Source organism: Eretmochelys imbricata, chromosome 9 (genome assembly GCF_965152235.1).
Source record: "Eretmochelys imbricata isolate rEreImb1 chromosome 9, rEreImb1.hap1, whole genome shotgun sequence".
NCBI classification, from domain to species: domain Eukaryota; kingdom Metazoa; phylum Chordata; order Testudines; family Cheloniidae; genus Eretmochelys; species Eretmochelys imbricata.
Genome location: NC_135580.1, coordinates 24,296,584 through 24,308,955, shown reverse-complemented (window position 1 = coordinate 24,308,955; position 12,372 = coordinate 24,296,584). Strand labels below are relative to the sequence as shown.

Below are 12,372 nucleotides of genomic sequence, written 5' to 3'. Positions count from 1 at the left end.
GTGGGCAAACTTTTTGGCCTGATGGCTACATCAGGGTATGGAAATTGTATGATGGGCCATGAATGCTCATGAAATTGGGGGTAGGGGTGTGGGAGGGGGTGAGAGCTCCAGCTGGGGGTGTGGGCTCTGGGTGGGGCCGCAAATGAGGAGTTCAGGGTGCAGGAGGGAGCTCTGGGCTGGGGCAGGAGGTTGGGGGGTGTGTGTGTGGGGAGAGTGAGGGCTCTGGCTGGGGGTGCGGGCTCTGGGTTGGGGATAAGGCATTTGGGGTGCAGGAGGGGGCTCCAGGCTGGGACTGAGGGGTTCGGAGGGCAGGAGGGGGATCGGGGCTGGGACAGACTGTTGGGGCATGCGGGGGGTGAGGGCTCTGGCTGGGAGTGCAGGCTTTGGGGTGGGGCCGGGGATGAGGGGTTTGGGGTACAAGAGGGGGCTCCAGGCTGGGATCAAGGGGTTTGGAGGGTGGGAGGGGGATATGGGCTGTGGCAGGGGAATGGGGTGTGGGGCAGGGCTCAGGGGTGCAGGCTCCAGACAGCTCTTACCGCAAGCAGCTCCCGGAAGCATGTCCCCTCTCTGGCTCCTGTGCGGAGGTGCGGCCAGGTGGCTCTGCGTGCTGCCCTGTCCACAGGTGACGCCCCGGTGCTGCGGGGGTGGCGTCTGCAGACGGGGCAGTGCGCAGAGGCAGTGCACAGAACCGCCTGGCCATGCCTCTGCGTACTACATAGGAGCTGGAGGGGGGTCATGCCAGCTGCTTCCTGGGAGCTGTGCAGAGCATGCCAAACCCCTGACCCCACTCTCCGCTGGAGCGCCAGAGCAGGGCAAACCTCCAACCCTATTCCCTGGTGGGAGCTGAGGGCCGGATCAAAAGGTGTGACAGGCCAGATGTGGCCTATGGGCCGTGGTTTGCCCACCCCTGCCTTATTCACTGGGGGTTCAGAGTAGGCAAAGTCATCCTATCCAGTGACAATATTTGTATGTTGTCCAGATCATGTCCAGAATAATGCAACACAAATTCTCAGGTTATCAATTTCTCAGATTATTGGGAATAATGGTATTTTGCATGGATGTTGTTCAGTCGACAAAGTTACATATGTAACCTTTCCTGCTTTTCCTTCTACAAGTTTGGGATCATTTGAGGAGTTTCATGTCTATGGGAGTAGTGTTGATGCAGGAGTCCTGCAAGGTCTTTTCTTTGGTGGTGATTAATGAGGGAGCATATAATGCATATAATGCATATAATGCAGAGTACTACTCTTCTACAGCTGTTTTGAGAGACACAGATTACTGGTGGAAGTCTGCTAGGCTCGGGAGGTCATTGAAGAAACAAGATTTTTCAGGGTCTGTGGTCCACACTAAAAAGGAAGACAAAATATTAATTTTCTGGGACTATATGCAGAACAGCTAGTTTATCTATATCTTCAGGACCACTTCTTAGGAGTCTGCCCGCTTGTAAGAATAGACAAGAGCACTACCGGAGCTTACCTCACTAAACTAGAGGATGGGCACATGCCGAAAAGCCTGGAGACCCTGATGACACCTCAACTACAGCTCCAAAAGATATGGTAGGAAGTGGCCCAGGGAGGACTAAGTATAGTCCTGTGGGAAGTCAGCATGTTTTGGTTGGAGCCCTGCTGACTTGGTGGCGGAACACTCTGGCACTGTTAAGGCACTGGGCCGGGAACCCAGTGGAGCAGGGTGGACCCTGGGTCCTCCTATCTCAGATGCTGACCCCCCTCCAGGTGGCGGCCCATCAACTCTTGCAATAGGTCTTGCCACCCTGCAACTCAGGGCAACTCTAGCAACTCTGGCTGCTAGGCCATGCTGCCCTGTGAATCAGGGTAAACCACATTGACTCTGGCTGCTAGGACTTGCTGCCCTGCACATCAGGATAAACCCCCTTGACTCTGGCCACTAAGCCTTGATGCCATGCGAATCAGGGTAAACCCCATTGATTCTGGCCATTAGGCCTCACTGTCCTGCATACCAGGGCAACTCTATTGACTCCAGCCACTAGGCCTTGCTTCCCTGTGAATCAGGTTACCCTATCGATTTTAGTCTTTAGATCTCACCACCTTGAGGCAAAGGACAGCTTGAGGGATGGGGTGAATTCACTCTGTACTGGATGGGGACACCCACCCCGTCACAGCATGCTAATATCATCCTGAAAATTTTCCACTACAAGAGTTCATAGATCATAGAGAGAACATCACTGCCAACTATGCTTTCATCAGAGACATAAGTTAATGAGTGAGAATAAAGTTTCTCTCTACCTACTTCACAGGGGTGATTAGGGGATTAACTAGTTAATGGTTGGAAAGCGATTTGAAAATGTAAAGTGCTACATAAGTGCTAAATAAAATTACTCCTTTATTTAAGAAGTCTTGTAAAGTGTACTATTATATTTTCTCTCCTCTTCACTCTTTCTTTACTTAAATGTGTTATTGAGAAGAGGGATTTCTAACAAAGTTAACGTAATGGGTTCACTTAAAGTTAACTCAGCAATTAGGATGATTGTGTGGAATCTCCAACATCTCAGCAATACCATGCCAGTAGCTAACGGGTCACCATGACCGCCTCTAGTTTTGTTGACTATTATACTGTTTGACATAGAATTAGGTTATGTTATTTTGCCCATGTCAGGTTTTTTTTTAAAGTGCTTGTAACTGAAAAGTGAAATAACAGATATCCTTTGTGGAAAACATAAGTGCAACAGATTATACAGAATTCCATCTTAATGTTAGTATTACATTTTTGCAAAATGTAAATAAGCAGATATAATGTCATCTGAGCAATGCTGTGTGACACATATTTTTTAAAAAATCAGTAACAAAATTTAGCAAAGGAATTGCATAATATAGCCTTTCCTAAGGGCAAATGAAATGTTTAGTGTTGCTGTCTGGTAGAATTTGAAAATGTAGAAAGGTGAGAGATGTAGAAAGATTTTTAGGTTGGGTATTCTCCCAAGCCCCCTTTGGCCTCCTAAACTGCTCATTAACAATAACAAATATAGTGTCTGATCCTACAGTGACCTTCATGCAGGTGAAGGGATCTGTTTATGTGGTGCTTATTGCTAGATTGGGGCCATAGTGCTATCAGGTTTATGTTACATGATAAGTACATGTTCTTTTTATAAAAATAAAGTTTCTTGTTTCAAAGTAAACATAAAACTATAAAATTAGTTTTACCTTGTTTTAAAGGAAGTTTACTATGATTCAAAAGATAACCATAAAGTATGAACTGAATCTCAGGTACATCAGTGGAAATCAGGAGTAACTCCATTGAAGTCAATGGATTTACACTTGCAGGAAACTGTTGTAAATGAGATCAGAGTGAAGCCCATGGTGTCCTTGTTTTGTTTTGTTTTTTATTTTCATCAACTATTTTGAGTGTATTGTCACACATTTTGCTTTAGTACTTAAATATTCTCAGTATTCAAAAAATGAGCAGAAAACTGGCAGTTTATGTAATTATTATTCCTACCAGTCTTTTTTAAACAGAATTTTAATTTCCATAACCAGGATTTTGAAACGCATTTTTGCTATATTTCTTGTTTCTCAGTCAACGAACAATTGTAAAACCATTGTGGGCATTTCATATTACAGCAGTCACTCAGTAGCAGCTAATGCAGTGAAGGCAGCAAATGAGTTTCTGCTAGAATCCTTTGTTTTCCCTAGCTCACAAGAGTTTCTGAAGAATTATCCTTTTGGCCTGAAATTTACCATTGTTCTCTCAGCCAAAAGATTGAGTCGTTGGTTGATTTGTTTTAAATTTCATCCAATTTTGTCCAGTGTTTTTGGAGTTAGTAGTTCAGTAAAATATACCAGGCCACACTATTGCCCCAGAGCATATTAATTAGAGGGGAAAGAGACAGCAGAGCTAAAATTTCAGGATAGAATAGAATCTAGTGGCTGATTTTCTTCGAGATGAGAAGGACTTGAAAAAAATTATGATGACTTGTGGTGGAGACCCCATGCATATTCCCATGGCCAGAATCAGCAAAGGAGCTACAGTACCACATTGTTCTGTGAGATGGGGCTCATTTCCTTACTCTCATTTCTGCTACCAGCCAATATGTGTGACAGTGGGCAACTTCTTTGCTGCACCTGACCACATTTATAGAGTGTCTCTCTTTCACAAGGGTGCTGATATTTTTTTCAAGTCCATCCTCCCATTCTGCCCTGGCACTGCGGCCCTGCAACCCATTTGCTCCCTTCTCCCCCCACCCCCCCACTGCGGCCCCAAGACTGGAGAATCTCTGTGTGACGTGCCCTCCATAAGGCTTTATGGAAATATGCTTATGAATGTATATATATGACATAACTGGAATATGTTTTATGCTACATATGCCCAATCAAGAAGCCCTTAAGCCAACAATGAACTTGGAGACACCAGTCCACATCTAGGAATGTGGGTTAGCTGGTAAGGAACTCAGTCATGCATGAACATGTGACTTGTCTAGGTGACTCCAAAACTCCATTTTGTAGCTGGACTTTGCGTAGGAGAGAGGAGCGGGTCTCCACCCGCAAGAGAAAGTCTATTTAAACCCCTGGGCGACTCCTCCATTTTGTCTTCAGCTGGCTAAAGAGAGAGCCTCTCCACCCCCAAGGATACCTGAAAGAAACTGGAACAAAGGACAGTAACTACAGGGAGTGTGAGTGATTGCTGGACCCAGAGTAGAAGGAGTCTAGTCTGTAAAAGACAGCTTACTGGAACTGGTGAGGTTTTTATCTGTATTCAGTTTTATTACTGTACTAGACTTAGACTTGAATGTTTTATTTTATTTTGCTTAGTAATTTGCTTTGTTCTGTCTGTTTCTACCTGGAACCACTTAAATCCTACTTTCTGTATTTAATAAAATCACTTTTTACTTATTATTTAACCCAGGGTATGTATTAATACCTGGGGGCGATGGGGAGGGGGGCGCAAACAGCTGTGCATATCTCTCTATCAGTGTTATAGAGGGCGAACAATTTATGAGTTTACCCTGTATAAGCTTTATACAGGGTAAAAAGGAGCTATTTAGGGTTTGGACCCCATTGGGAGTTGGGCATCTGAGTGTCAAGGACAGACACACTTCTTAAGTTGCTTTCAATCAAGCCTGCAGCTTTGGGGCACGTGAATCAGACCCTGGATCTGTGCTGGAGCAGACTGGCATGTCTGGCTCAGCAAGACAGGGTGCTGGAGTCTTAAGCTGTCAGGGAAAGCAGGGGCAGAAGTAGTCTTGGCACATCAGGTGGCAGCTCCCAGCGGGTTTCTGTGATCCAACCCATCACAGTGAAACCAACCCGTCACACTCTATCACCCCCGGACATGGCCTTGGGGCCTCAACAGGGAGTGAGAGCTCCTCCAGCCCTGAGGCCGTGGCAGGGAGCGAGAGCTCCTCCAGTCCTGGGGTCGCAGCTGAGGTCTGGGTCCTGGGGCTTCCTTCGCTGACCTGGGCTTCTGCAGGGGAGACCAGGGTCAGAGCACTGGGGCTTCCCCCGCTCACCCTGCTTCACTTGTTGCTTCTGCCAGGGACTGGGATCAGGGCTCTGGGATTTCCCCTGCCTGCCCCGTCCCGCCCCACCTGGTGCTTCTACTGGAGTCGCAGTGCTGGGGCTTCTGCTGCCCTGCCCTGGCTGACACTTCTGCCAGGGCCCTGAGTCAGGGAGCTTGGGCTTCCCCTGCCCACCCTGCAGCTTCTGCCAGGGTTCTGGGCTTCTGCTGCCCTGTGGCGGATTTCTGCTGGGTCCCCACAATTAGTTGGGGCCCCTGGGCACAGGCCCCCTTGGCCTTGGATAGTCCATCATTGGTGTATGTATTTATGAATGCTCCTAACCAGTGTTCTTAGTGCTGTAGAATCATTATAAAAACATCTTGAAAAAAACAGAGTTAAAAAAAAAAGGCTAAAAGAGCTCTCAAGCTACTGGTATTAAATAAGCTTAATACCCTTTCTTTCCCTCCATTCCAAAACTGTTTTCTGCATCCTGACTTCCTAGCGTGAGAGAATAGATCAGGGGTTCTCAAACTGGGGGTTGGGACTCCTCAGGGCGTCGTGAGGTTATTACACGGCGCTGTCAGCCTCCACCCCAAACCCCGCTTCGGATCCAGCATTTATAATGGTGTTAAATATATTCAAAAGTGTTTTTAATTTATAAGGGGGGTCACACTCAGAGGCTTGCTGTGTGAAAGGGGTCACCAGTACAAAAGTTTGAGAACTACTGGAATAGATCATAACAGCTATGCAGATTCACAATTCCCAGAAACCTTCCAGAATCACAGAAATCTTTAAATGACTAATTGCCAAAAATCAAATGACTATGAAATGCTATCCTATTAGCAGCTGTCCCCATATGAAGAGAGGCTCAGAGCTCTTTCTTTTGCCTAGCTCATCTAAAATAATTTGATCCTTACTTAATCTCTATGGAGAAAGCAGTCACATCAGAGTAGAACTTGCTGTGGTAAATTTTGGATTGTTGCCATGTGTTCCGCCTTACATCTGCTTGGTGTTTAAAGCCAACATTTCCTTTTTTTTTATTCTGTAGGCATTCAAGGCCATTTACTTCATAATTCAATGTCATTCTGAATGACAGGAAATTAAAGCTGAGTAGTGTAGTTTTGGAGGTCTGTACAGAACAATACATTGTTGAGGAATGCCCACTTGGAGAAACTGAAGTAACTGTATAGTGCAGGTGGTCTAATCTAGCCTTGATTTACTTGGCCGCAACTTCCTATCCTTAGAAAAGTCAGGGATACTGAGCATTGGAAAACAAAGGTCATGGCGTTAGTCATTACCTACTGTACAGTTTTGTAAAACAGATAACATAATGTGGGTAACCCAGCCATGTTTTGTCATGGCAATTTTAAAAACAGCCGTGAGGAAGTTATGACAGAAAGGCCAGCTGTCACATAAACATAGTTTTAAAATAAACAAATGTCACAGTCATTGATTTGTATCCCAAACCACCAGGACTCTTCCAATTTGTGTGTCATGTGCTAAGATAACTAGATCAGTTCTGAATATAATTTTTGCCATGTTGGAATACATCTTTGTTAAATTAACCACATTTTAGCAAAATTATCCTGCTACAACTTCAAATTTAAAAGTAAATTTGCCTCCTTTTATCTTTGGGAATTAAAGCTTTTCTGTTGAGGCAGTGTTGTCCTTAAGGGTATGTCTTTACTGCAGGGTTAGCCTGGGTGATTGGCACCTGGGTTGGCCTAGATGAGGTGTGAGCAGTCCCACTGCAAAGCCCTGTCCAAGTTATTGTATCCTCATTGGTGCTGCACTCCCCTCTGTGTATCGTGAAGCCTTTTGGGGACACATCCCACGGTTCTGTGTCCACAGCAGAGAATGGGAAGAAAGGCTATCAGCTGCTATTGCATGCTAACAAAAGTTGACAGATTGAACTCCTTAGGGGATCTGTGAAGTTCAGATTTTCCATCCATGACTTGTAGTGATCATTTGTCTATATACATTGAATCATATTTATTAAAAAGAAGTTAACATTTCTGAAGATCTCCTTACCTTCTCTTAATCATTTTTATTATTGTGAGCTTTGGTTTATAAGGATCAGAATAGAAATTGTTTCAATTTCAAAAGATTTACTGTCTTAGGAAGGGCTAAAAGCATTGCCAAAATTAATTAAGCAACATACATCAAGTATTATATCAGAGGTACATATGCACAGTGGCAATGGAATTTTATATGGTGTGAATTTTTATTACTGTCCGTTTCTAATTCAGTGGCAGGGAGGCACATATTGTGAAGATGTTTCTACAGTTAATTTATTTTCTACCTTGATTATATTGAGCCTGATCCAGCTCCAAATTAAGTCAATGGGAAGACTTCATCCTGAAGAAGCTTTTTATTATTTCTGATGGTTTGAGATCTCTCTCTAATACTTTGTATTATTCCTTAAGATGTGCTAACAAAGCTAGTATTAAATGTTGCTGCTCTGAGCTTTCAATAGCTACAGTTAGTATTGGAAAGCCAACTTCATAAAAATGAGTAGATATTTCAGTCAATAAGGGCATGCTGTTAGCCAGACAAAAAAAGGGGGTCATATTCTCCTATCAGAAAATGATCCTGGGAGGATTTACTCTCTAAGGAATATTCAGGGTTACCTTTTAATACCACATTATTTAAAAAAAACTAGGATTTTAAAACTCGACTGAGCAAACCACTGAATGTGTGGGTTGATCACAGAATGAATACGAGTCAGTGTGATATGTGGCTATGAAAAAGGCAAATGCCTAGGATTTATTAGGTGAGGCATTTCTACTAGAGATTGAGAAATATTTATGCCATTGTACAACGCATTGAGAAGACCTCATTTGGAATACTGTGTACAGTTATGGTCACACATGTTCAGTAAAGATGAATTTAAACTGGAACAGGTGCAGAGAAGAACTACTAGAATGATCAAGGGAATGGAGGGCCTATCTTATGAACTGGAAGAGGTTGGCTTGTTTAGTCTAGCAAAAAAAGGGGATATGATTGCTGTCTATTAATATATAAAGGTTAAATACAAGGGAGGGTGAAAAGCTATTTAAGATAGAGGACAAGAGCAAATGGATAGAAACTGGTGGTGAGCAAATTCAGGCTGGAAATTAGAGGAAGGTTTCTAACCATCAGAGAGGTGAGGTTCTGGAAAGCCACTCAATAAGAGTCGTGGGGGCAAATAATTAGTTTTAAGAAAGAGCTGGACAAATTTATGAGTGCAATCATATGATGGGATTGCTTGTGATGATAGGAGGTGGGGCTCAGTGTTGTTTGTGCCTAAAAGCTCATGCTTCAGGTTTCAGCTGGCCACCAGCTGGGGGTCAGGAAGAGGTTTCATTTCCCTCCCCCCACCCCCCGTATTCTGCTTTGGTTTCTTTGTTTATCTCCTTCCTCAGCAGTGTCAGGGATGACCATGGCCAGAGATGGAACATTGGGGCCGGTGGATCATGGCTCTGAGGTGCCACTGAGCATTCTTCCTCTCAAGTGCCTTTTGGCTGGTTCTTGCTCACATGCTCAGGGGCTAACTGATCCCCATATGTGGGGTCAGGAAGGAATTTTCCCCCAGGTCAGATTGGTACTGACCTTAGGAGTTTTTCACCTTCCTTTACAGCATGTGGGAATGAGTCACTTGCCAGGATAATCTGGATATATCTCACTTAATCATTTTCCTGCCTATGGGCCTTGGGCACTGGTGCATCTTGGCCCCTCCCATTCTCTGCCTGTGGCACGTAGTAGTCTAGTCTCCTGTGGACTGTAATACTTTGGTCTGATTTTGGTTGTTGGGTTTAGTGTGGTGGTGGAGGTGGGAAGGCAGCCTGTGATACACAGGAGGTCAGATTAGATAATGTGGTCCCTTCTTGCCTTAAAATCGATGACAACAAAATGTACTGCAAGGAACCAGACCTGCACTAATGGGATGGTCTAGGTGAGGTAACAGGTGTCTTCCATCACTTAATTTTGTGAGGTTTTTTGTATAAAGAAGTTATATGAAACAAGTAAGACGTAGCAGCATCTGTACTGCCACTGCACTTTAGTTAAGGTATTTCTAAAGTGGAAGAAGCTAGAATTAACCTTATGGCTCAGAGGGAACATGCTGGACTGTCTGTTGGGAAAAGGGAAAAGTCTGATTTCTTAGTGAGCTACTGAAGCTGATCAATGTTGTAGCTTTGGGGATAACATTTAGCTGAGAGAAAATGTGAAATAAAAACAAATGTGGATAATCTCTGATACTTCTAGTTGTAAAGTGCATTTCATACTTATCCTTCTGATTTCTGGGCCAAATTCTGCTCTCGGTTACATATGTAACCGAGAGCAGAATTTGGATCAGTACATCTACAGTTTAAAGCTTTTTTGCATTAACCTCAGTTGAATTGAATATATTGCCCTGTGAAATAAAAAAAAATCTATTAATGTAAAGTCAATTTCTTGATATTTTGGATTCAGTTTGTTAATTCATTCAGTCTGTGCTAGAACAGGAATAAAAATAAGTCTTTCTGAATTTGAGTACATGGCAATGCTGCACAAATCTAACTGTTCCAATAAATCTACTTTGTTTTTCATAGGAAAACCCAAGCATATATAATTTTCTATTGTTTATCAGCAATGAGAAATCAACAAAAATAAGTCATAAAATGATGTTCTTTCTTCAGGAAGGTAGATACTTTGCATTATTCATTACAGCTGATTATTGGAAGCTTAATTTATAATTAAAGTTTATAATTAAAAACTATCAATTTACTTATCACAGAAAGTTTTGATAAGTCAATTAATTTTACTGGGTTACCTGGTTGTTGGTTTTTTGTTTGTTTGTTTGTTTGTTTTTGTTTTGCTATAAAGAGCGGCTACATAAGTGAGAGGCAAATATAAAACACCACATTATAAGAGCAAATGATGGGCATACAAATACAGAAATGAAAACAGATATATTTTGTTGTTTCAGATTTAACAAATCAAGTAGAGACAATTGGACTCAAGTTTCAGAAAGCAACAGCTGAAATAGGCCACTACAAAAAACTACTCATGTAAGATATTTTATTTTATTTATTTAAGGCCTAGTTTTGCTGCCACTTTGTACTCAAAACTGCTCTTCACCCTGTGATTAACTTTAAGCATGTGACTAGTCGGAAGCCAGTAGGTCTTTTCAAAGCATTCAGTCTCATCTCCATTTTGGTCCAGATGCAAAATTATTTGCTAATATGAACCTGTACTCAGTCCAGATGTATCCTCTGTAATGGTATTCTGGAAAAGGATTAAGCACTGACCACTTGCCCTTCTATGATCTAAATGGGATGATATAGATTTTTTTCTTGAATACATTTCTTATTTTTATGAAACAAATATTTGTGCTCAAGACAATAATTTCACAAGAATAATTTGCTATCTTTCATTAACCTGTGCAATGTATGTTCTCAGTGTAGTCTAGGCCTAATCAAAGATCAAGTCAAATATAAAGAATTTACTGTAGCAAAAATGAAAAGAATGAGCTTGCAGTATTGATAGATGTTTTAAGTAAGCCCAGAATCAAAAGGATCAAGAAGAGTAACAATTAAGTAGGTGTAAGAGCTGGAAATTTTTAAGGCTTCTTGTTGTTATGGTATTATTTCACCAATTAATAACCATGGTTAAATCTGTTATTTATATTTTAAAAGGAATATGTCATTTTGCTAAATTATGCCCATATTACATTCAGATTTTTAAAAGTACATTTGGAAGGGTTTTTCACTGTATCGTTAACTACATTTAATAAATGTGTTTTTCATACTGAGAGCTTGCATTACCATTAAAATACTTTATTGCTAAGCTTTCTAAATATTTGTAACTTGTTATGATCAGAATCTCTGAATGTGGAACTGAAAACTAACTACGTATCATAAAGGAAACCTTGTTTAAATTTCAGGAAAGTCCATAAAAAGATTGTTGATAGATGGTCTTAAGATTGACAATACTACTAGTTATCTCTGACTTTAAAATGTGAGATGGTAATAGTTATTTTTATTAGTGTAATATAATAATTTATTCCACTTCTGGATTTTTTTCTATAGAACAAAACATTTTCCATGGTTTGTAAGAAGTGTAAATATATGTGCACGCAATGGAAATTTTAAAGTTAAAAAACAAAACATAATCCAAAATACATTTGCCCCAGTCCTGCCCCTTGTTAAAGTCAATGGCAAAACTCCCACTAACTTAATTTGAGAGCGTGGATCTGTCTCTATGCTCAGACTTCTGCTGACATAGCTATGTCAGTTAGGGGTGCCAAGAGATGTTATCCCTGGCCACAGTGTAGATGCAGCTGTCCTGCAAAACTGCACTTTTATTAGTATAGATTGTTTCACTTGGAGGGGTGTTTTTATTATACTGATACAAAGTGAAGCTATACACTTTTTTTCAGCCACCTGTCCATGCTGCTGTGTTTTTATTTCAGAGTATTTAGCCATACTATTAACTATATTTGTACTCTGTTCAATCTTAACTGGAAAAATACAGTTAACTTGTTAGTGTCATATAATGTAGCTGGATTGGTGTATCTCTTTGCTTTTACTAGAACAGATCAGGGCTATGTTGTCCATCACATATCCTTTTACCTTGTCTCAGTTTTTTCAGAATTATTGGAGCTAATGTATTTAAGGAGTAGAATACCTGAGACATCCTTTCGAAGCAAATAATTACATAAAATGTTGTACTGAAGATGGGGAAGAAACATGGTGCAGAATGGTGTATGTTTCATTGTCTAATATAAAGGCCAATGTAAAGACCTAGCAATCTTGTCCACCTTTAGCAAAGATTCTGTCTGTCCTCCACACAGGTCTTTAAGATAAGTCTATTAAACTTCCAACGTTCCTTTTTCATGGTATGGGAAAAAGAAAATTAAATTAATCTCACCCTCCATTTGT

General features: G+C 41.6%; 1 protein-coding gene across 1 annotated transcript in view; it reads left to right on the top strand.

Moving 5' to 3' along the window:
* The window catches only part of LEKR1 (leucine, glutamate and lysine rich 1), a 106,262-nt gene that overhangs the window by 60,762 nt on the left and 33,128 nt on the right, over nucleotides 1–12,372 (top strand). Inside the window, exon 5 of the mRNA XM_077827121.1 lies at nucleotides 10,419–10,500. Within this exon, the coding sequence (XP_077683247.1) occupies nucleotides 10,419–10,500 (82 nt within the window). The remainder of the gene's footprint in view (nucleotides 1–10,418; nucleotides 10,501–12,372) is intronic.